General features: G+C 32.4%; 2 protein-coding genes across 2 annotated transcripts in view; both read left to right on the top strand.

The window, feature by feature from the left end:
* The window catches only part of LOC308648237 (olfactory receptor 4K13-like), a gene marked incomplete at both ends in the record, with an annotated part of 102,656 nt that overhangs the window by 53,932 nt on the left and 21,304 nt on the right, over positions 1-27,420 (top strand). The window lies entirely within an intron of this gene.
* LOC308646204 (olfactory receptor 4K14-like) lies at positions 5,404-6,342 on the top strand (the record flags this gene model as incomplete). Its single annotated transcript, XM_081288870.1, has 1 exon — positions 5,404-6,342. The coding sequence occupies one exon, from the start codon at positions 5,404-5,406 to the stop codon at positions 6,340-6,342; it is 939 nt and encodes a 312-aa protein (XP_081144996.1).

Here is a 27,420-nt window from a genome sequence, read left to right as displayed (position 1 = left end):
CTTACTTAGTGTTTAAGTTTATATATCATACCTTCAAGGTCTGAAATTCTGTTTTATACATATCTAATCTCTTGATGATACTTTTAGCTAAATTGTTATTTAATTTTGTGTCTTTCATTTCCAAGAGTTCAAATTGGTTTTTTTCAGAATCTTTTTCTCTTCATTGAAATTGTATTCCTTAGATTTATGTTTAGCTCATTGAGCATTTTAATAATCCATTTTTGTAGTCTCTGCTGGAATTCCATCCCTGTCTCTATCTGCACATGTTCAAGATCTGGATTTTGTTGATCTTTTCATATTTATATGCATATGCACAAAATTGATCATATTTTTCTTTAAATGCATACATTTTATTTAATATCAATAGTGCCAAAATTAAGTCATTTCAAAATCTAAAATGACAAACTAAAGTTATTTTTAAAAATATTAATAAATTTTGGGGAGGAAATATACTAAAGGTAACTCAATAATTTGACATGTAAAAACTCAAATTACCATAGGTAATACTAAGATAAATCAGATAGCCAAGAATATCTGACTAATTAGACAATGTTGACAGGAATTAGGACACTCCATTTTTACCAGGTTTGTTTTGTTTTGTTTGGTCTTCATATATAGCACACATATAGTTTTTATGATTAGATATCTCTTGTAAACACAATAAAAACCTACTGAAATTGAAACAATGCTTGGGTGAATATGAATATGTCACAAGATCTCAGTTTTATGTATAATTATAACAAACCAATTAAAAAATATAAGGGATACCAGTAGCAAAAGAGTACTGGGGAAGGGAGCAAGGAAGGGAATGGGAAAATACACAGGAGCAAAATGTAGTCAATTGTCAGTATATTATATACATTAGTGAATATGTCACAATGAACTCCACTATTATGTATATTCATTATGTACTAATGAAAACAAAAAATTTTACATCAAAGTGAATATGATTATGTTGATCAAGTTATATATAAGAATTGAGAAGACATCTCATTATTGCTCCACGAAAAGAAGAAAAAACAATTTCAAATATCGCTACTTTATGCAGCAATTTAGAATAATTCTCTCTGAATATTTGAACTAATTTAAGAAAAATTGATATTAGATCTGCTTTAAATGTTTGGTAATAAACCTAAGCAATGAAGCCATCTGATATAAATGTAGAAGTAAGAAATTTTCGTGTTCTATTATACAGTAGAGTGACCTCATATAAGAAGTCTGTATATATTTAAATGGTAGGAAAACATATTTTGAATATTTTCACCATAAAGAAATGAAAAATATTTAAAGACAGCTATGTTTCAGTTGATTTAAATATTATACAATGTGTATGTGTAGTTAAATGTCTAATGATACCCAGTTAAGAGGCATGATTTTTGTGTTTTTCTTTTATTTTTTTTTAGCATACATTAATTATATGTATTAGTGGAGTTCAGTGTTAGGTTTCCATACACACGTGCAGCTTGCACTGACCAAATGCAATTCACTCCCCTTTGTCCTTTTTCCCCCAACACACTTCCAAACATCTACTAGTCAGTATTTTATATTTAGTCCCATTTCTTAGTTTCCAAACATGAGATACAACATTTAGTACTTGCATTTTTGTGTTTGACAAATTTAAATTTAATTTAATTTAAAAGAACACTTTTATTTAAAAAAATTAATTTTTACCAGTGACCTGATTCAGGTGAGGTTACTTGTCTTCTTGTTCTAATTTTTACAGTACACAGCAGTTGATATCACTCTTAACAAAGAATTCCCTATAGGTATCTAAAATAAATTATTTCCATGAAACTTCTGTTATGTGAGTAGGTAATTTTACTCAAGAGACCACTTTTGGTGGTGCATATATGTCAAACCGATAGAAAGTACTTCCACAGATACTGCCTCCACCCAATATGGATGTCATCTCAGGCACACATCAGAAGAGAAGACTTAAACAGAATCTGATCTAAGAGGAAAAAAGTGTGTTTAGTAAGTCATTCATCTCTTTGATCTTCTCCTTTTAAGATAATTCTGAAAATATTTCTTTGTATCTATTTTAATTATACCCACTACCTTTGGAGTTGAGAATGGATTCATTAGCTCCTAACATTGTCAGAACAGAATTCAGGTGTTTTGTCCTCCCTGTTCCTAATGGAGTTTCAGTGGTCTTAACAATAGTGAACACAACACTAAAATCCACTGCTACAGAGATGCTCTCAAGTCTATGTACCTAGATCACAGTTCTGTGATAAATACTCAATATGACAATCTCCAGCTATTCTTGTTCAAACAATCTCTTCTATTTTATGTAATTATTTCATATCAGAGAAACAGCATTATATGTCAGAAAATAGTTCACATAGAGATAGAAGAAACAAAGGTTATATATTAAGTGACAAGTGAAATTACCACAGAAATAGTATTAAAACCCTTAACCCAAGTAAGTGAACATAAGTGAGTAGAACTTAGACTTTCTCCCTGCATACCTTACTAAGAATGTATCTATTAAATTGTCTGAGTTCAAGATTTTCTTTGTAAAAATATAAATACTAACAACCTCAGAGTTTTAGGACCATTTCATAGAAAAACATTATAGAAGAGCACATATATAGAAAAGGATGAAAACTGTGTTGCTTATTTTCATAATATCTCATATTTATAAAAGAACAACAAAATGTCTCATTTCCCTAATTTTTCAATTTTAACATATCCAGAATTATATTTACTTTTTAGGAGAATTTTGTGTTTAAAGTAAAAATTTCAAAAGTGCTTTAATAGAAAGTCCTTTTGCCTCTTACACATCTTCTTATAGCATTATTAACCACTTTTGGGAAGGGCAGAGTGAAGGATGAAAATGATAAATTCCTGGAAAGCAAGAAATATGTCTGATATGTTCTTTCAATCTTTATTCTATAAGATTGTTGAGTATGTGTATGTTAATTTAGAAAAAAAATGTAAGTAGTATATATTTTAAAGAAAATGATGTTATATATTTGCTTACAGAAAGCACCAAAAATACATGAACTTAAAATAATGAAAATTAATTCATAAAGTCAAAAAAAGAGAAAGAAGCTATAGTGTTGCTCAATTTTGTATATATCTGTGCAATAAAATTTCTGTCAAATTAGCTTTGGGAATTTTATTGCTTTAAATACCACCATAAGGAACAGAGGAGAAATCACTAATAGTCATTAACATTCACTGAGGACTAAAATAATTGAAATTTTCTGTATGTTTTATGGTTCATCTTACACATCTTCTTATAACATTACTGTCACTCTGAATCCTCTTTTTACAAATTAGGAAGTTAAAACAGAACGAGATTTAGATTAGTAGATCAACAAGAACTAGAGTTTGATTACAGACCATTGTGTGACTACGTAAAAGGTCAATGACTATTCCATTCTAAAAATTCTCCTACAAATTGGTTGCTAATAATAGAGTAATATAATTAACCTATTAATATTATGACTATATTAACAATTCCAAAATTTCTGAGAAAGGAATATGGTTTTTGTTGGTAAATTGTTTCACAGGAATGTACAAAATCATCTGTTTAGCAATATCCATTGTCAAGCACAGTTGAAATATTGCTTTTTCTACCCAAAGTATAGAACTGGTTGTTTAAACATTATTCTAGGAAAAGTGTGCATTGATATGAAATTGAAATTCAAGATAAAGTTCAGATATTTCAAGTTTCTCAATGCTCATAAACCACGGCAATTTCTTGAAAAATTTGGTACATCTTTTCTATTACAAAAAATATGTCAGTGGGTTGTGAGAGTATTATAATGTCTCCTTTCTCATATTAAGTATGTATGTTACTAACAATACTATATTTAGAAAGTTTTTCTCTCTTTCTATCCTTAATCCTTAATTTAAGCCTCTGAATTCCCAGTGAAAGGGAAAGGAAAACTAGTGCTCAGGATGAAGCCCTTGTTCTCATTGTTCACCTGTTCTCCTTGGCTGTTCTATTTCAAAGAATAAAAGATGAAATGCACAATAGAGAATCATCTTTCCTCTCTATAGCTTGAGGAGTATTGTTCATTAGGAATTAATGCAAGCCTTGTCATTACTCTATTTGGAGAACAATCTATGATGACATGTTTACTCATCACTAATAGTCAAACATTGGTCTTGTTTACTCATGTGGCATTTATTATCTTAGAAAACACAGGTAGAAAACATCAGTATCTCCTCTGGTCAGAAATCATACAATTTCTAAATCCACCACTAGTTGAAGATAAATATTTACTAATGATAAGCTGGAATTATAAAGAACTTCCATTCAGAGTTCATTAAATCAGAATCTCAGTTTTAGTTGCCTTCAACTTTGAACTGTCCATTTTTGATGACACTACACTGTTATTTTTTTCTAATAAACTTAGTATGCCACATGAATTCCATTATACTTTAGATTTTAATTAATAAGAGATTATGTGCCTGATTTTACATCAGATCTCCATATCAAGATGTTTATTACATACCTTTTTTATAGCTTCTCTCATAAAGGTTTCCCCAACATGTTTAAGAATGAAAACCTAAAATTTTACCTTAGGGTGTGTAATCTGAGGCTTGAAGTAATCATTATACATAATACAGGAAAGCTATAATGATGCATCAGGTTATTTCTACAGGATTTCAATACCATTTGACTGTCATCTTCCTGAATATGTGACATAATTTTTGTTGTTTTTAGCATGATGTCTGCTACTCTCTCCAGGTTCTTTTAACTAGCATAGTGGAAAGAAGCTAGTGACCAGGTAGCATCACAACTCTATTCCTAGACTTCACCTTCACTGTCCTGTTTTCTTGACTCTCAACCCAACACTGGATAACAATCCGATATCAGACTCCTTAAAAAGCCATTTTCGCCTCAGGGTTATACACAATTACATATAAGAGGAAAGGAGGAGTAGGAGAAAAATTATATAAGTGGAAGAAACGATTTATAGTAGAGGGGATGGAGAGAGAGTAGGGGAGGGGAGGGGAGGGGAGGGGTGAGGGGACAGTGGAGAATGGGATAGACAGCAGAATACATCAGTCACTAGAAAGGCAATTTGTAAATCAATGGAAATGTAACTGATGTGACACAGCAATCTGTATACGGGGTAAAAATGGGAGTTCATAACCCACTTGAATCAATCTGTGAAATATGGTATAATAAGAACTATGTAATGTTTTGAACAACCAACAATAAAATAATTAAAAATGAAAAAAAAAGCCATTTTCAGGCATTATTTGTATTCTCTTTTACAAATAACGCCATTTGCAGGTGATGAATATTTCTCTTTAACTGCAGATATAGTGGCTAAATTTTGTTATGAACACTAAATTCTAAAAATTAATGCCCATTTCTCATCCCACTAATGGATACTCTAAACTCTCCAGGTTATTCCAGAGGACACACTGAATAAAATGGATGGAGGAAACCAGTCCACAGTGTCAGAATTTGTGTTTCTGGGACTTGTTCACTCATGGAGTATTCAGGTCTTACTCTTCATTGTATTTTTGATGCTTTACCTGATCATTGTATCTGGAAATATTGTCATTTTGACCTTAATCCTCACTGACCCTCATCTGCATTCTCCCATGTACTTCTTTCTGGCCATCTTGTCCTTTGTTGATATGTGGCTGTCCTCAGTCACCACTCCTAAGATGATTGCTGACTTTCTCAGGGAGAATAAGACCATTTCCTTTGCAGGTTGTATGTGCCAAATTCTATTTGTCCATTTAATTGCAGGAAGTGAGATGGTGCTCCTGGTGGTTATGGCTTATGACCGCTATGTGGCCATCTGCAAACCACTCCACTACTCCACCATTATGAGCCTGCAAAGGTGCTTTGGGCTGGTGTTGACATCCTGGACCGCGGGATTTGTGCATGCCATGAGTCAAATGGCTGTGATTGTGCAGCTGCCTTTCTGTGGCCCCAGGGAAATAGACAGCTTCTTCTGTGACATACCACTGGTAATCAAGCTGGCCTGCATGGATTCTTCTAACTTGGGAATAGTAATGAATGCTGACAGTGGAATTGTGGCTGTAACTTGCTTTATCCTCCTGCTGATATCTTACACATACATTCTTCTCACTGTTCGCCAGAGCTCTAAAACTGGTGCATCTAAAGCCCTGTCCACCTGCAGTGCCCACGTCACAGTGGTGATGATTTTTTTTTTGCCCTGCATCTTCATCTACGTGTGGCCCCTCAACATTATCTGGTTGGACAAGTTTCTCGCTGTGTTTTATTCTGTTTTTACACCACTCCTTAATCCAGCCATTTATACACTGAGAAATAAAGAGATGAAAAGTGCTATGAAGCGATTTAGAAACTACTATATGAATTCCAAAGGAAATACATAATGCTGAGAGAAACATAAGCAACTCAAATTGCGAATACTTGACCTCATAAAATAGTTTAAAATTCAAAGATCCTGTTTATTTATTTAATAAAATATAGGCAAATTCCACATTTGTTAATCAGCAAGTAGAACACTATTAATCATTACTCTAAAATTCATCCTAATGGTCTGTCTACATGATAAATCTCATATAATCAGTTTTCCTGTGCTTTTAACCTTTTAAATAAAAATCTGAAATTTATTTTAGAAAGGCATGCCTCTCTTTTTGGATAGATAATGTCTTTTTTATTCTTTTTTTAATTGATTTTTTTAAAAAAATAAATGACAGTAGAATGTATTACAATTCTTATTACACATATACAGCACAATTTTTCATATCTCTGATTGTACATAAAGTATGTTGACACCAATTTGTGTCTTTATACTTGTACTTTCGATAATGATGTCCATCACATTCCACTGCCCTTGCTAATCCCCTGCCCCTTTCCTTTCCCTCCTACGCCTTTTCCCTATCTAGAATTAATCTATTCCTCCCATGCTCCCCCTCCCTACCCCACTATGAGTCAGCCTCCTTATATCAGAGAAAACATTTGACATTTGTTTTTTTGGGATTGGCTAACTTCACTTAGCATTATCTTCTCCAAAGCCATCCATTTACTGCAAATGCCATGATTTTGTTCTCTTTTATTGCTGAGTAAAATTCCATCGTGTGCATATGCCACATTTTTTTTTATCCATTCGTCCACTGAAAGGCATCTAGGTTGGCTTCACAGTTTAGCTCTTGTGAATTGTGCTGATATAAACATTTATGTGGCTGTGCCCCTGTAGTATGCTGTTTTTAAGTCTTTTGGGTACAGACTGAGGAGAGGAATAGTGGGGAAAAGACAGCATCTTCAACAAATGGTGCTGGAAAAACTGGAAATCCGTGTGCAACAAAATGAAATTAAACTCCTATCTCTCACCAGACACAAAACTTAACTCAAAGTGGATCAAGGACCTAGGAATTAAACCAGAGACTCTGTGTCTAATAGAAGAAAAAGTAGGCCCTAATCTTCATCATGTGGGATTAGGCCCCAACTTCCTTTCCTTAATGAGACTCTTATACCACAAGAATTAAAACCAAGAATCAATAAATGGGTTGGAATCAAATTAAAAAGTTTCTTCTCAGCAAAAGAAATAAACTGTGAGTCTACATCCTGGGAGCAAATTTTTATCTCTCACACATCAGATACAACACTAATCTCTAGGGTATATAAAGAACTCAAAATGCTAAGCACTGAAAAAACAAATAACCCAATCAATAAATGGGCCAAGGATCCAAACAGACACTTCTCAGAGGAGGATATACAATCAATCAACACATATATAAAAAATTGCTCATAATCTCTAGTAATTAGAGAAATGCAAATCAAAACTACTGAAGATATCACTTCACTATAGTCAGAATGTCAGCTATTATGAAGACAAAAAACAATAAGTATTGGTGAGGATGTAGGGAAAAAGGCATACTCATACATTGCTGGTGGGACTGCAAATTGGTGCAGCCAATATGGAAAGCAGTATGGAGATTCCTTAGAAATCTGGGAATGGAACCACCATTTGACCCAGTTATCCCTCTCCTTGGTCTATACCCAAAAGACTTAAAAATATCATACTATTGGATAGAAAATATCTTAATTCATTTCTCTTGAATTTCCTCCTAGTTTCATTGTGGGGGAGGGGACCACATTTTTTTAGCATTGACATCTCCCTCAAAACTCCCATATACATTTTGTCAGGACCCAAGTGAATTATTATTTTTTCCCTAATGTAAATTTACTTCTAAATATTAATGCCAAGAAGCAAGGAAATATCAACAAAAGATGAATAAGATAATATACTACATACTGAATAACAGTGGATGTAACTTCTGTGTGAACTTCAGTACTCAATAAAATTTAAAACAAAGAATGGAAACTATTGCTATTTTTCTTGGTTATCTCATTCTCAAATATTCATGTTTATATTTAAAGTTTTAATTATTTATGTAAAATGTAGATTTGAAATCTCCCTAAAATCTGGAATCAAACCTTGCCTGTTTAATTTGTTAAACTGAAATCAGTACTTGCTTCAGTGGTTAATATATATATATATATATATATATATATATATATATATATAATACATATTAAATACATGCATTTTAATCAGTTAATGGTGTCCATTTGTTTGATTCAAATATTCATAACTTTTGGCAAATTTCAATATGTTCCTTTGCATTTTGAAAAATATTTCCCAAACCTTCAAATCATTTATTATTTGTCTTCCACTAGTATAAGTGGATTAAAAATTAATTGTTATATCAATAGTTATTTTCTTCAAAGAAAATATAATTTACATATGCTGATTTTATTTCACTTTTTTTAAAGAAAGTAGAACAATACTATGCTGTTATATTCCTTGCCTCACAACTCACTGCCAAATATGTATTGCCTTACTTGATGTTATTATTATATCCAATTTGATAATAAGAAAACAAACCACTGAAATAGGAATTATATTCTTCAAAATAGTACAACTTTAGATTTTTATTTTTTTCTGGGAAACATCAGATATCAATATGATTTAATAGGCAGCTAATTTATTAAATAATGCTATATAATAAAATAGATAATTTATTTCTCGAAAAGGTGGTGAATAAATAGCTATGTGTAGATAAAATACCATAAAATATATACTACTCTAATACAACTTTTAAAATGTTGAAAATGCCATTAATTGTAATCTAGTTTGATCAAAAAGGGTTGTTAAAAATCAATGTAGTCTCCATTGTAAAGCTGAGACACAACTACACATAGATGGTATGAAAGAACTAATGGCCAACTATTGGCTTGTCTCTGCCTTTATCTATAGCCTCAATTCTACCACAAGGGAAACCAATTTTAAACACTTCACTGTAATTGTATCATTTAAGTAACATTTTCCTGCTTAATATCTTTAAATCTGTGCATGACTTTAGAAGGCAAACCTAAGTGGTAACAACTATATTGATGGATTTCCTAAATTTTCCTTGGGAAGGTTATAAGAACATAAAATCACAGTTTGCATAGTCCTATAATTGACCATCACAAAAATACTCAAGTAGTATATGTTTCCAAATTAAACATTTTCATAACATCAATGTGCCACCCTCTCTTAATATTATACAATAACCACAGAGACCAAGTTACCTTAATTCTCACTGGTTTCTGTTAGAATCTTAATAAATACCAATCCAGAGGACTTCTTGATATGCATATTCCCTAGACAAAACGCAAACATCCAGTAGGTAGTCTTTATTTCCAATATAATAAAATGTTGTTTTTTTTTTACTCAGATGGAAGCATTTCTTCATTGGGTACCAAGATTTCAAACTAAAGTGCTCAAATTTTTGGAAATGTGAAATGAATTTTTTTATAAGTTCAATAAAATGTAACAATGAGAGAATCTACTCCCATTAACACATCTTCATTCCCAAATGGAGGGATGAAGAGACATAAAGAAAAGACATAAAGGAATCTTCAGTATGCCATCCATGATTTAGACAAGCTATTGTAGAATGATCATAAATATATTCAGATTCTATGGCCATGAGACCAATACTCCATTTGTTGTGCTATAAAATAGATTCCTGGATTCAAAATATTTTTTTACAGAGTACTGTGACAGAGACTAAGGCATTGCTTAAATTAATAGTTTTGTGCAAGTTAAAATATTATGGTAAGGAATAAAAAGCATATCTAGAATACATATTCACACCATCAAGATAAAATTTTACCTCCTTCTTTATGGAAGAATTTCATTATAATTGATATGCTACTAAGTGACTGACACATTCCCAGAAAACAATGCCAAATTAGTGATTCAGAATGAGACAGCCTTTTCAGTAATAACAGGCTAGATAATGCTAGAAAATATAACCTCCAATTCTAGTAATTTTTTATAGGAACCAATTAAATAAGTTCTCAGGTGGCTGTGAATAGAAACTAACATACATTGAGTTTGTCACTTGTGTACCTAATTATGAAAGCTGCATCTATAGTAAATGCCTGCTGACAAGTATTCAAATGGAACACCTGTATTTCCACAGTCTCTTTCCATTCTGAGAGTTCTATAACCAGCATTTTCTGAGGATTCTTTGTCACTTATCTGCTAGTTGTATTCATTCTAAATGCTGGCCATCTAACCAAACCATTAACAACTTTTTAAGAATCAATATAAATCTATGCTTACCTCTAGCCAAAGTGAACAATTAAATGTACGGTTTCCACTTCTTCAATGGTATTACCTACCTTCTGTATATCACTCTTTCAAGACCACAACTCTAATACCAACCAAAACTAATGTTTTCTCATAATATTTCTCTTAGCAGTGTTAGCAATATTTTACTTCTATTTTCTTCTAGTTGTTACATCTAATTTGGTATCTTAAAATATGTATATTCAGGCTCAAGTTTTAAATTGTCACTCCACTAGTATTAAGGAACACTCTGTTTAGTCAGAGGTATATACTGAGGGACAGAAGGTAGTTCAGCAGTGGTGGCTATAGAAAGAGTTAAACCATGAGCAAATGCAATTTAATTATTCCTGTTCATACCTGCTACACTTACTCTCATCCACAATTTTCCACTGGATATTATTACATCTCAATTTTTTGGTTAAAGAGTAAGGTTATTTTGTATATAGGTCAAAATAAGTAGCTTAGATCACATAATTTCTTGATGTTCAACTTTATGCATTTGATATCTATCAAACTCCAAAGGGATGCTGACTATTGAAAGTTCACAAAATTTACTGGGGTAGTTTATCACCTACAGTCTGGTTCAGATGTGTCTGACTTCTAACTATTATACAGTATGATTATTCAGAGGAGAAAGGAAAACCTCCATACAGATTCCTGTACTCCTTTCTTAAACCTTCTTAAACCTTCTCACAACTTTTTATAGGACTATGTGTCTTTATATCATACTTAGAGCATCACACTTGGTACATGAAATATGAAGTCCTCATGGAACACAATGAAACTCACAATGAAAGAGTCAGTCACTGGTAGTCCTAAGTATATAGTCAAATCCAGCAATGTATAATACTGTAAATGTGGCTGGTAAATCACTCTTTATCATAATGTTTAAAATACAAAATCATTAATATTAAGAATAAGTTAATGAAAGGATAATAAAAAAGAAGTAAATTGTGACATTAAAACTATAAGATGTTTTACGCATGCCCATGATAACAACAAAGCACAAACTTATATATATCAAAAGTAATGGAGCTAAAGCATACTAGTGCTAAAATAAATAAAGGAAAATAATAAAGGAAAATAAACGAAATAAAGAAAGGGGAAAAAACCCTGCAAAACAGTCAGACATATTTGGATGACATTAAATATTTTTCTATTGATAATTACTTTAAATGTAAATATTTACATTTTTCACTCAAAAGACTTAGAGTGATGGATAGAGATATAAAAGAAAGAGCCAACTATAGATGCATTTTAACTTTAAGAATTTATATAGACTGACATAAAAATGAAAAGGAAAAGGTAGTCCATGCAAATGGAAATCAAAATATATCAGGGTAGATATATTTATATTAGATGAAATAACATTTAAGTCAAAATGGAAACAGCAAACATAAATGTCATTCTTCTGAAGAGCATGCAGAGTATTCTCCAGGACAATTTCTAGGTTTGGCCACTAAAGTAAGTCTTAAGAAGAGTGAAATCATATCAAGTTTCTTTTTTGACCAAAATAGTATTATGGTCTGAAAAGATATTATAAGACTACATATTTAAAAAGCAGAGAACTCACAATATGTGGAAAGTAAACACCATATTCCTAAGCAATCAATGAATCAAAGTAAAAATTAAAAAGGGAATTTAAAAAAGTCTGAGAAACAAAAATGGAAACACTCTATAGCAAAGCTTATAGGATGAAGAAAAATAAGTTCTAACAGGTAATTTTATAGTAATAGTTGCCTACATTCAGGAAAAAAAGAATAATCTTAAATAATCAACCAAACAATACATATGAAGGAACTAATAAAAGAATATAATAAGACTAAAATTCATAGAAGGATGGAAATAACAAATATTAGTGTAAACCTGATCAATTTTGAAGCTAAAAACACAACAAAATACTTTTTTAAAAACAGCCCTCATTTTTTTTAGCAAGATGAGCCAAGGCAACGATCATTTAAACTAACCAAAGAACAAAATCGATCATTCAGAAAAATATAACTATAAATTAAAAAACAAACATTATATCCAATATGACAGAAATAGAATAAAGGACTACTGTGAGAATTTATACACCAACAAATTGGGATAATCTAGCAAAAATGGATTGATTCCTACAAACATAAGACATCCAGATAGAATCAGAAAGACATAGAAATTCTGAAAGTCTGAATAGGTCAATAACAAGAATTCAAAGTAGTAATCACAAAACCCCTAACATTAAACAAAGCTCAGGGTCAGATAGCCTCACAGAAGAATTCTATCAAGTAGCTAATAATAGATCAATACCACAATTGGTGTATGTTTGTGCACGTGTGATGGTGGGAGATGACCTTGGACCTGTACTTGTTAGGTAAGCACTCAACTACTGAGTTAAATACCCATCCAAAAAGTTGAAGTTGTTGCCTTGGCTCATCTTTTTAAAAAACTATCCAAAATTTTGAAGAAAAAGGAATAATTCCAAGTTCATTGAATGAAGCCCAGATTACCCTAACATTGACATGAGGAAACGACAATAAAAAAAGAAAGTTACAGGCCAATATCCCTGATGAAGATGTACCCCAAATTTTTTAACAATATATAAACAAACTGAGTTTAACTGCACATTAAAATGATCATGTACCATGATGAATTGTGCTTTATCCTTGGGATACAAGGATAATTCAACATAGGCAAATCTATGAACAGGAAACATCACTTGTATAGAACAAAAGATAAAGGCATTGGATTATCTCCACAGATGCAGAGAAAAAATTTGAGAAAATCTATTATGTACTGAAAAAAAATATTTTAAAGAAAGAGTGCATCTCAACATAATTAAAGCCATACACTATCGGCCACTGTTAAATTATAATTGGCAGATATCAAGTATTGAAAACATGAAATATTTTCCTCTACTGTAAGGAGCAAGACAATTCCCGCACTCACCACTTCTATTAAACAGTGTGTCTAAAGTGTTCCCAAAGCAATTAGACAAGAAAAGTGAATAAAAATAAGAGAGAAGTAAAATCGTCTCTATTAGCAGATCTGATTTTATTTTAGAAATTCCAAAGAATTAAAAAAAACACTTAAACTACTGAGTAAATTCAGCAAAATTGCTATATAAAATGTACATGCAAAAATGAGAGTCATAAAAAAATGAGGTGCATATCTATCCACTATTGAATTATCAAGAAAGGAAACCACTTTATTTTAAATAGCAATAAAAATAAAATACATAAAAATAAATTTAATGAAAAAAAGAAATATCTGTACATAGATATGATAAAACATTTATAAAAGAAATCAGAAAAGATACAAATAAATGGACAAGTACCCACTATTTATTGATTGGAAGTTAATAATGTGAAAAATTCACATTACCAAAGCAATCTACAGAGTCAATGCATTTACTATAAATATTCAAATGCATTTTCACATAAATAGAATAAATAATCATAAAGTTTGTACATAACTACAAAAAACCCTAACATTTCCATAGTGTACATTCATTTTTATATGTAGCTACATCAGATTGTTCATGTTTTGTTGAATGACTTAGAATTTATATTCTTCAATGACTTAGTATTTATATTCACAAAGAATATTTATTAGTTTCTAGCTTTCTTTTCTTGTGATTTCATTGTATCGTTTTGGCACCAAGGTTATACTTGCAGCACAGAATGAGTTTGGAAATTTTCTCATCTTTTTTGATGTGATTTTATAAAACATTGACATGTGGTGGAATTCAACAGTAAATTCACTTGACCTGAGCATTTATTTATGGTTTTCCTCAGGAGTAATTTCTGTTGATTGCTTGAAGTTATTCTGAATCTGAAGCCATATTTTTCTTCTTCTCTGTTCTTACACTTTCATATTAAAAATTAGACATTTAAATGATATGTGATAACTTGAAATTACATTTCCCTTTCATACAGTATATTTGTTGTCCTTTCTTTGTTTTTCTTTTCTTGTTGCTTGTTAGTGTGTTTCTTTCCTTAACTAATTCTATGTAGTTGGGGATCACTATAGTATGGATCACTGAAGTCTCTGTTCATTTAACTTAATGGTCAGCTATTGATTAGTCAGGCATTTCCATAGAAGGGTTCAACCAATAAGTTTTCCATCATTACTGAGGGACTAAATACATGTGGAGGCACACCTTAAACAATAGTAACACACTGTATGACTCTGCCTTACATTTTAATTCCTGCTTATTCAGGCTCTCAGTAAGCCATTGATAAAATATACAGAAAATTTTGAGAAATCTCTTAAGAAACTAAGAGATCTAATAATAACATTCAACAAGGTATAAGACATATAAGATCAATATCAATATAAATAAATTTTCTATTATTAACAACAAGCAATATAAAAAACCAAGAAAACTATTCCTTTTATAACATCATTAAAATAATAAAACCGGAAGAATTTTGTTAAAATCTTAAATTTGTACTATAAAAATGACAAATTTAGAAAGAAATTAAAGAGATGAACATTTGTGAACTTAAATATACAATATTGTTAAGCTGTGAACATTTTGCAAACCATTCATAAAAAAATAAGAGCCAATCTTAGCAAACAGAAAAAACTAAAGAGCTCGCATTTAAAACATTCCTATAGCCATCAAGGCACAGTTCTAAGCATTGATATTGATTCCTCTTTAAATATATGGTGGAATTTAACAGTAAATCATTTGACCTGAGCTTTTATTTATGAGCTTCCTCAAGAGTAAGGATCAGGTTTTGCTGGTGCTTTAGTTCTCATCATGCAGAGAGTCAGGCCAGGTCAAAAAAGGTCTTCCGTTGTCTGAAGCTTCTTTGAGCAGAGTGAAGTTCTAATTCTACTAAGGAAGAGATTCTTCCAGCCAAAGTCATCAGAGGCATGATCCAAATGTACCCAACACATACTTCAGATTTCTAGTCTGAAGTATCTTCCTTACTCCCGAGGAAGCCCACAAATAAAAGCTCAGATCCTTCCTAGCTGTGGATATGTAGAGTAGAATTGATACTATAGACAATAAACCTTCACACTTATGACCAAATTTTGTTTAATAATGGTGATAAGACAATTGAATGGGTAAATAATAGTCTACCATAAACTACCCTGGGATAACTTTATATCTGCATACAAATAATATAATGTTGAACTTCAAAATTACACTATATATAGATTTATACATAGAAATAAAAGCCAAACAGATGCTTACAAGACCTAAATATGAAGGCTAAAACTATAAAACTCTTACAATCAAATTTAGAAGTAAATCTTCATGAACTGAAGACGGGCAATAATTTCTTAGATAAGATACTAGAAACGAAAGCAACTAAAATATAAATTATATTTTATCAACTGAAAATCATTATGTACTGAAAATAATATCACCATGAAAGAGAAAAAAAAGGATATGGTAATATAAAAAACTAAATAGGAGACAATATTTATAAATTATCTACTTCACAAGATATACAATCTACATGAGATAAGGAACTTTTACAATTAATTGTACAATAAAAAGACAAATATACCCAAATAAAACAATTTAAAATGGGCAAAGGATCTAGATAAGTAAGTCTCCAATGATACATACAATAGCCAATTATTACTTGTAAAAGCTCTAAACATAATTAGTTGTTAGGAAAATAAAATCAAAATCACAATAAGATACCACTTCAAATCACTAGAATTGTACACTCAAAAGTAAAGAAAATAGTAAGGATCAACAAGGATTTTAATACAACAATAGGAGCTCTAGTACTTTGCTAGTTGTATAAAATGGTGTAGCCATTGCAGAGAACATTTGGACAATACCTCAAATGTTAAATATAGAGTTGGCATGTATTACTCAACTTTTCATTGCTGTGACAAAATACCTGAGCAAAACAAATTCCAGGGGAAAGATTTATTTTGGCTCACAGATTCAGAGGTTTCCATCTATGTTCATCTGACTCCATTGTTTTGGCCTGAAATGAAATGTAGTAGTGATGGCAGAGGAAATCTGCTCACCTCGCGATGGTCAAGAAGCACAGAGAAAGTTGAAGGGGTCAGGACAAAGATATATCCTCCCCAGTGACCTACCTCCTCCAACTAGATGCAAACTCCTACAGTTTTCACGGATTCTGAATAATGCCATGAAATTGTGAATCTATAAATGAATTACTGTGCAAATGAGGTTAGAGCCCATGATCCAAACACCTTCCTGCAGGCCCCACCTTTGAAAACTATTATATTGGGTATCAATCTTTCAACACATGAATCTTTGAGGGACATTGCACATCCCAAATACAACAGATTATATTAGCATTTCCAATAAGGTACCCAAGAAAAATGAAAACATATCCACACACAAACTTGCTCATGAATAAACATATTAACTTTAATCATAAATACTAAGTAAAACAGCACAAATACTTATTAGCTGATAAATAAATAAAAAGTATGTTATATCCATACAATGTAATATTACTTGCATAAAATCAAATACTGATACATGATAAAACATGGCTGAATCAGAAAAGTGTCAGATTCAGTGAAAGAAGCCAGTCACAAAAGACCATATTTTGCACGATTCCATTTATGTGAAATGTCCAGAATAAGCAAATTATCAAAAATAGAATGTAGATTAATGGTTACAGACATATTTACGTTGGCCTGGTGATTTTAGTATTGATTCACATTGCAGCATGCATCCATACATGATACCAAATAGAATCTCATTTATTTAATGTACAACATTAGGAGAATATCTACTAAAATAAATGTGGATTTTTTGATGGGGGTTCAGAAAAAATGTATAATTAGATTGCCATTCTTTGTTTAAAACTGTGAATAAAATAATCAATAAATAATTGTACATATATATAGGTCAATTTTACAGGATGGTAATTCTATCTCAACAAGATTATTAAAAACAATCCAATCAATTCATGGGAGGAGTACCCCATGGATCTTGCAAGTACATGAAAGCTAGTTCTTGAAATTGCTTTAGTATACAGTGTCTTTACTCTTTCATGGAACCTAGTAAATCTCAGGTTTTGCTGGTACTTTAGTTATCATCATGCAGAGAGTCAGGCCAGGTCAAAAAGGTCTTCTGTTGCTTGAAGCTTCTTTGAGCACAGTGAAGTTCTAATTCTACTAAGGAAGACAGTCTGCCAGCCAAAGTCATCAGAAGCATCATCCATGTGTATCCAACATATACTTCAGATTTCTAGGTTTTCCCTGCCCATGTCCTGATCTGAGCATAACACATATACCTTGACCAAATATTTAAATATTTCTGGAACTCTGTTATTGCATTACATATTTGGTGTATTGCTTCTAAATAACTGTCCCTTAACCACAGGAAATAAGTGTCTCTTTGTAAACTACCAGAGATTGCCTTTGGTCCTAACACTGGACCTTTCACTACTTGTTTGTGGCCTCCTTCTCACTATTTCTCTACAGGGCATCAATACAGTTTAGCAGTGAGCAAACAGCTCCACCTTGCAAAAACCTCTCCCTCAATATTTAAACATCCAAATCTATCCCCTGCAGAGTTATTCTTTTCCAAAAGAATGTTTCTCTAATGGAGACCATTCTGGGAAATTCAGCAAGACCCCAAGTTTCAAAAATAAACAAACAAACAAACAAACAAACAAACAAATAAATAAATAAATAAAATAAAAAAGATGACTTTTTTTCCCACCAGTGAAATTTTTAGCAATTGGGAATCTATCTTCTTTCAGGGCTGGGGTCCCATCTACTCCATAGGATTAAGTCCTGTTTGCCCACCAGGTTACTGAGTGACACATCTACTAATTCCCATTTTATCACCTGCTTTCCAGGGCATTTGTGCTACCTTGGCTCATCTGAAAGTTGACAGTAATGTGGGTTAAAGTATATTCACATAGTGAAATATAACCCAGCAAGACAAACAGAACTGAAATATGAAAATGGAAACATCTCTAAAACATTATTTATGCTAGGCAGAAGAAACTTAAAATAAAAGAGTAAATCCTATGAAAATTTCAATAGTAATTTAAGAATGGCCAAAACTAATTATATTTACTGATAAAAATGAGAAACATTATTGTCTCTGGTGATATGACTGCAAAGTGGTCCAAGAAAATATTTAAAATCGAGAGAAATATTTTGTAGTTTGATTAATGTATAAAATAAAAAACCCTGAATCTACGTATTTAAGATTAGTACACTTTAATATTTGTAAATTATTTCTCATATGATGAAAGACATTAAAACACTAGCAAAAAAAAAGAATAGAAAATCAACACATAACAAGGTCTAAAATAGTATTCAGGGCAGTACATTTTAAAAGTACTGGCAATAAAAAAGAAAATTTTGGCACATTGTGTAAAAGACATTAATTATTAAAGAGCAGCATCTCTTTGTGTTTCTTTGCCAGACACCTATTTTGCATCCCTCCTGGGGTAGTTTCTAGCTAGCTCAACATTCTGATAGCCAAGGTTTAATTATATTCTCCCAGGCCAAAGTAGCCCTAGGGGAAAGCAAATCTAGATTGGCTGGGCTTAATAGACATTTTGCTATTTATTTGTTTTTCTTAATCTCCTCTTTTTTGCTTTATTTTTCACTTTGTCTCTAATTTTGTCTCTTGTTAAAATTAAACTAGCAATACAGTATAATAAATAGCTTCTAGTTTGCTATTTTCTTTTCAGCCAAATAATTATGATACACCAGTAAATTATTTATTACCTATCCTTTCCTTTTCTTTCCTCTAAGATTTCAACAAATTACTTTATAATTTAGACCACACTTTGAGACAAGTGTCCTCTAGTCTATATCTGTGTAGAAACATCAATTTTACATTCAAACTGAGAGAACCAGCAAAGTTACAGATTCTTTCCTGTGGCTATATAGAGCTGCATTCTCCTTATTTGATTAGATAATATGTCTAGCTATTTAGAAAAATGGATTTCTACCATAATTTCATTATGAATGAACCAATTAAATGGATAACAGAAACAATCCCAGAAGTTCTGTTTGTCTAAAGATACTCTAACAATTAATTTAGAACTAAGTTTACAACTCAGGGTTCAATATGGAATTGTGGTAGATGTGATTCTTTCTTTTAAATTGAGTTAGATGAGATAGCTTCCATCCTAAATACTACAGTGACTTTTATTTTAAGAATTCTAAGCCAGGTATTTACTCATGGCTCTTGTATCTTGAATAGAGTTCTCTTTACCTGGACATACTAAAGAAATAAATTTTTTAATAGGATCAAACATCCTAAAAAGTAAATATATATATATATATATATATATATATATATATATATATATATTCATATCACTTGTGTGAATATATATATTTATTTTATTATACATACATATATATATATATATATATATATATATATATTAAACTGAGAAGGAGGAAAAGGTATATACACATACATAAGAATAGTAGGCAATGGAGCACATTTTATACCTTTTGTCTCATTACCTCAATGTTACACCTCCTCATGTCATGGAACTGGATGCTTACTCATTCTGTCACCCCATGTTTTTTTTTTTTTAAAATAAGCTCAATGTCAGTATGAAAGAGATCATGGCCTGATGTGAAGCTTAGATACGGTATTGACACACAGCAGTGTTTTCCTAGAACATTTTATCCTAGACTAAATAAAACAAACAAATGATAATTGTATAGCAGTGAAATATGGCTAACTTCAAAATCACATGTGAATTTGGGAACTAAAGTGGAAGGAAAGTTCTATATTTTCTCTGATATAAGGAGGCTGATTCATAGTGGGGTTGGGAGGGGAAGCATGTGAAGATTTGATGAACTCTAGATAGGGCAAAGGGGAGGAAGGGGAAGGAAGGGGCAAGGGATGCAAAAAAGATGGTGGAATGAGATGGATATCATTTCCCTAAGTACATGTATGAAGACACGAATGGTGTGAATATACTTTGTATACAAAAAGAGATATGAAAAAATGTGCTCTATATGTGTAATATGAATTATAATGCATTCTGATGTCATATATAACAAATTAGAATGAAAAATAAACAAAATTAAATTAAAAGTTTCAGAAAGCATAGACCTAACCTGAACGATGGAAAACATGGCATTTGTTGGTAAAAGTGTTAGGTAGGAGCTCAGGGACACCAAGATGGTAGAGAGAAGGTATTAGAAAGAAGCTGCTGTAAGATGAGAGAAGGAAAGGTGTCTGATCCCTGTTTACAATAACTCCCATTACCATGGCAACTCCCTCCACTGAGGACATCACCGTGACAGTTCCCACCACTGAGGACTTATGACCTTGACAACGCCCCCTACAAGTTCAAATTTAAAATGACCAATGAAAGTAAAGTGGGCAGTATTCTAATTAGGTTTTCTAATCTAACCAGTGGTGTTGGGGACTAAAAATTATACTCATCAGGAATCATAAAATTACCAATGAGAGAAAATAGGGTAAGTTCTTCAATCAGGTCCATATAGGAAAGAGACCACCCCAAAGTTCAGGATTTATAACCTTAATTTCCAGACATTGGGCCTTGAGCCTCTCTTTCTTGCTTTCCCCCCTCTTTTCTACCTAACGAAGTGCTATACTCTGTTACTTCTGTGTATCTCACTCAATTCTTTGTTCGGGACACCAAGGACCTGGACTTTGACTGGACATCACAACAGAAACAAAAAGGTGAAATTGGAGAACATGACGCTAAGTCAAATAAACCAGATTCAAAATGTCAAGGATTAAATGTATTCACTCAAAGTGGAAGCAAAAGCAAAATCATCAAGAAGCTCCCATCTAAAGGACTTTGAGTTTTCTCTATACAGAAAAGATAAAGGCTTGAAGAGATAAATGTTTAACCTGATTTAAGCATTAGGGAATATACACATCTATCAGATGTTACAAGGTATTCCATTCATATGTACAATGTTATATTTTATATACTGGTTAGTTGACAAATGGGATTACATCACATTTAAAAGCTCCTGAAGCACCACAAAGAAAATAATAGGATGAAGAGACTACTTAAAAATGTGAGAAAATCTTTGGCAGTTATTTATCTGTCAGAGAATTAATATCTATAATATATGAAGAATACAAACATCAATAAAATAAGCTTTTCAATTAAAAATAGGCAAATTACTTGAGTAGACACTTCTCAAAAGAAGTAAAAACAGCCAGTAAATATGTGAAAAAAAAAAGCCAGGCATGGTAGCGCAAGCCTCTGTTCCCAGCGACTCAGGAGACTGAAGCAAGAGTATCAGTAATTCAAAGCCAGACTCAGGAAAGGCGAGGTACTTAGCAACTCAGTGAGACCCTGTCTCTAAATAAAATACAAAATAGGGCTGGGGATATGACTGAGTGGCTGAGTACCCCTGAGTTTAATCTCTGTACCAAAAAAATTATATATATATATATATATATATATATATATGTATTATATGTATAATGTGTGTGTGTGTGAGAGAAGAGAGAGAGAGAGAGAGAGAGAGAGAGAGAGAGAGAGAGAGAGAGAGAGAGAAATGTTCCAAATCTTTAACCATCAAGGACATGGAAGTCAAAGCTAAAATGTCATTTCATCTCACACCATGCAGAATGACTATCATCAAAACAAATAAACAAACAAGCAAAAAAAAAAAACCAAGAATACAGAAAATAATAGATGCTTTGAAGGATGTGAACAAGAAGAAATACACTGTTTCTTGGAAAGTGAATTAATTCAGCTGCAATGGAAGGGTATAGAGCTTCCTCAAAAATCTAAAATGGTACTTTCATATAATCCATTTATCCAATTCTTAGGTATACATCCTTAGGAAATGTACTCAGAGATGCCTACAGACCCAGTGTTTATAGCAACACTGGTGACAAACTATTGCCAATAAATAAAATATGCAACCATTTTATGGACCCATTAACAGCTGAATGGATAAAGGGAATGTGGTCTTTGTCATGGAATGCGATTCAGCCATAAAACAGAATGACATCCTATCATCTCTAGTAAAATGAATGAAACCTGAGGGCACTGTGTTAAACCAAGCAAGGCACACAGACCAGTATAGTTTATTTTGTCTCACATGTAGACATAAAAGCAGAAAAAGCTGGAAATAGGAGAGGAATGATTAGCAAATAATAAGGAGGCAAAAGGAAGGAAGCAGAGGGATGAGAGGAGAGAGTAGAAGAGTGGATAGACATGATCAATAGTCAATGTAGATCATGTATAGAAATACCCAATAAATATCTCTAATGTGTATCATTAATATGTCTTGATAATTGTAAAAAGTAATTTCAAAAATTTTATACACAAATGCACACTAAATTATATCTTTATAATGTTACAAAATGGCCTAACATGAAAAAACTTCTCAGAAGTAGTAGATTATTTTGGACTAGTAAAGATCTAAAATAATGCTTTTAAATAATTTTAATGTACTAAGAAGTGAGTGCCAAAGAAAGACTGTAATTATATAAAAAAGAAAAGAAAATCTCTACAAAAATCAAAAATTAAGTGAAAGACTTTGTCTTTCCAAGGATGCTCCCTGGCTCCCTCTCCTCTCTCTTCCAGTTCCTTCCCCTCTGTCTCCATGACTTTGTTCATCCATCTCTTTGGGCATTATGACTCTTTCTTTTCATCTTTTCTTCTGCATTTGCATATGTATTTTTGTTTGTTTGTTTCTTCTCTGCTTTCTTTTCCAGATACCTAATATCTTTAACTTTTAGTTCTGAGGATTTACTCTACAGATATATTTTCATGAAGGATTACTTATGCATGCTCAAAGTTATTAGCAGCATAGACTCTAATAGAAAAGAAACCCCGACAAATATTATCTTCCTCCCTTTACCTCTTTTATTCACTTTTCATCATCTCCTATTGCCTTTCTGTCTGAACTTGATAGTTTGAATGAAAGAATACTTGATTGAATATTGTATTTACTTTGTAAAATTAAAGTTCCTCATTTTAGTTTTAATGTTATTCAGAATAATGCCATGGTTCATTTTTATGTATAAGAAAAACTAGGCAAATTTTTGAATGATTAAATATTTTCTTCTATTTAATGATCCTTAAATAGAATGTAAAAAAGCACATTTAAAAAATGTATAACTATCAATACAAAATGTGCAACAGATTATTATTTTATTTGAGAGGACAAAGACCTAAAGGCATTGGTCTCCATGACACCATGAAGGTCTTTAGTTAAGCATAGTTATTTCTGACAATTCATTACAAACCTAAAGTATTCTCTTCATCTTACTCTTTTGCACCAAAAATATGCAGGTACTATGATATTTATTATTGATTTAGGACCACTATTTAACTTCCTAGATCAGATCTATGACTTCTCATTCCATCTATGAGTTATGCATCTAAAATAACCTGTCCAAGCTTACTGCTTTCATTACGCCTAATTAACATCTGCTGTTCTCTTATCACCGTCACTAATAAAATTTCAAATATTATAAAAATACATGTATATTTGTGCTTGTAGTGGCACAATTATAATGGCCCAGTTATTGAACCAGCCTAGATATTCATCAATATATGAATAGATGAAGAAAATGTGGCATATATACACAATGGAGTTCTATTTATTATAAAGAAAAACAAAAATATGTCATTTACAGGAAAATAGATAGAAATAGAGAGCATAATGTTGAGTGAAATAACTCAGACCCAAAGTCAACAGTCTTTGGATACATATGGATACATGAAAGAAAAATGAAAGAAAAAAAATCTTACAACACAATAAGAAAAAACAGTAGAGTGGAGGAGGATCAGAGGTATGAGTCCAGGGAAAGGGGAGGTTTAGGAAATGAAATTGACCACAGTATGTAATGTATGTGTAGAAATATACCATAATGAAACCCACTATTTGTATACAGTTAGAAACTAATTAAAAAAAGAAGAGAGAAAACATGAATGTGGGAGCTTTAACCAGCACATGCTTTGATTATTTAATATTAAATATGTTCTTGTTATTTTCCTTGTCTGCTTCTAGGTGGCATTCCACTAATTCCCACTGGTAGTACTCTACAGGAGGAAAGTTGTTATAAAACCCAGAGCATCATAAAGTAGAAGTGCATATTTCAGAATCTGTGATGTACAAACATTAGAACATATATTTAAGGAAAACATTTAGAATGTCCCATTGACTTCCCCTTCAGCACATAGAAAAGGACAGCTATTTGAGAGTAGCATAGGGTACCTACAAGGTAAAACTTGTCATCATTTGTATTTGAAATAGAAAGAAGAAATGCAAAAATTCATGCATTTATCAGGGAACTCTGCTGCCTTCAATTTCATGAGAACAGAATAATGTTGCAGAAATAGAATAAAGGTGAGCACTTTCTATCCTGGCCCTGAAATGAAGCCCCTTTCAGGTTTGATTCCTACCATTATTATTATTTTTTTTTTAAGAGAGAGGAAAGGAGAGAGAGAGAGAGAGAGAGAGAGAGAGAGAGAGAGAGAGAGAGAGAGAGAGAGAGAGAGAGAGAATTTATTTATTTATTTTAGTTCTCGGCGGACACAACATCTTTGTTGGTATGTGGTGCTGAGGATCGAACCCAGGCCGCACGCATGCCAGGCAAGCGTGCTACGGCTTGAGCCACATCCCCAGCCCTCCTACCATTATTCAAAAGAGACTAAAATAAGGGGAAATGCCAATAACTTTAGGAGATTAACCATTTGGATATTAATTTGGGTGTAATACAAATAATTGATTCCAACCTTCCCACCCCCAGAAACAAAGGTAAAGTGGAAAAAGGAATAAGAAATCCCAATCAGTCAGAAAGTGTAGGCAGAGTCTCAAGACAAACTTCACTGACTTCACAAGCATGCAACAGGTATGCATATCCAGCTGACATGCTCTGCCTGTGCATCTTCAATGCCAGAGGAGTTTGTGTCAGGCAAAATGACAAGGAAGGCTAGAGGTGGTGAAAGCCTTTGGGCTCCTCTTTAGCCTACACTAACAGCACTTCTTTGTCTTCCCTGCCTGAACGCTTCACTTGAACCTGAGACACACTCTTGTGAAGGAACTCACTTTGTGCAGAGGAATATTCATCTCAGACACAGCTGTCCTCAGTCTCTGTAATGAGCATAATTTGAGACTGTCTGGAACAGAGTACAGAAATGAGACTAGAAGAGAGCAGGAAGTGAACCAAAGACTTGAGGTGATATGGAATTCCATCTATTGGGTGACAAGGAATAGACACAGTAGAAAATGAAAAAGGAAGAGTGAGAGAAACTGTGACTATCAGGTGCTACCTGTGTCTTGGCATCCTGAACCTGAAGAAGCACTGGTTCCCAACCCAGGGGTGCAGTGGATGCACCAGGTGTAAGTATAGGAGGAGAGCTCCCAGGCTTATTGTTCTGGGAGCAGATTCTACAGACGGCGTGGGGTGTGGATATGAAAGTCAACTGGGTTGAGTGGGAGCTCCCCAGCTACTTCTAAGGACATCAAAGACATTTTGTTGTATTTCAGATCTCTTAGACTCACTATTTTTGTGCTAATGCATGTGGGATGATGTGTTTTTGTGTTCATATATGTGCTCCTGTATTTTAACTACTTCTTCTATAACATTTAATGATAGTTACAAATGTTATTAATCACATACAACAAATGTTTGGATATTTCCTCTCAGGTGTGCTGTAAAATGCAATGCATTGCCTAAGTTTCATGAGTTCTCTAGGGACTTTTAAGGCTGATGATTCTTTATTCCTTACCTTTCTTTTTTCTGTCCATAACTCCTCTATATAGTGTGTCATTGATAATCTATGTTTCCATTAGTATTCCTCCCCCACATTCACTTATACTATTGCAAAATATTGATATAATCAGCACATCACAAAACTCAAAAATTAAAATGCATAATTTAATCATGTTGAGTGTATTCACAAAACTGTTCAAGAATAAGCATGATATAATTCTAGAACCTTTTTGTCAGGAACATTGTGTTAATTTTCGCCTTATCTCAAGTCGTAGGAAATCACTGTTACACTCTCAGCCTGTAAGAGTTTTTTTGGACATTTTACATAGCTATTTTTTGTTGCCTCCTTTCCCATGTATAATGTTTTTGAGGTTCTTTCCTATTGTAACATGTACCAATATTTCACTTTTTTTTGCCAAATTGCATTCCTCTGTATCCATAGCACTTTTGAAAAGTATTACATATACATGAAAATAAATCCTAATATCTGAATATTTCACGTGACAGTAATTTTTCCTAATCAGTGGTCATTTATCTTTTATATAAACCAACAGTGAACTATGTAGTCTCACAACATTAATTTTTTATTTGTAAAATGTTTTTACAATAAACTAACACAAATGTATAATTTAAAAAAAAACATCAGTAGTAACAGAGAAATTCCACAGAGTTTAACACTCCAACAGGTTATTCTGTTACTTTCCCCATCCCAGAATGAACACATTCTAATTGGAGACTAGTACACAGACTAAATATTAATTCTCAATTTCTCCAAAATGATTAGAACTCTTATTTATACAAAGTTTTAGACATAAAAGAAGGTTTTGGATGGGGTAGGGATTATTAGGGATTGAACTCAGGGGCTCCTCTATCACTAAGCCGCATCCTCAGCTCTATTTTGTATGTTATTTGGAGACAGGGTCTCAATGAGTTGCTTAGTGCCTAACCAAAAGGCAGTTGCTGAGGCTGGCTGTGAACTTGTATTTCTCTTGCCTCAGCCTCCTGAGATTTTGGAATTACAGGCAAACTACATCATACCCAGCAAAAAGGGAAGTTATCAAGGCAAGCAATGTCATGATTTGTCATTTAATGCCTTCATAAAATAGTGCCAATAAATGAACCACTAATACTTTCCTAATCAAATACACACCCACTTTACCACTGGCT

This window comes from Spermophilus citellus (genome assembly GCF_964194105.1).
Source record: "Spermophilus citellus genome assembly, chromosome: 4".
Taxonomy (NCBI): domain Eukaryota; kingdom Metazoa; phylum Chordata; class Mammalia; order Rodentia; family Sciuridae; genus Spermophilus; species Spermophilus citellus.
The sequence above is the reverse complement of the archived record's forward strand: the minus strand, read 5'-3'. Positions and strand labels throughout refer to the sequence as shown.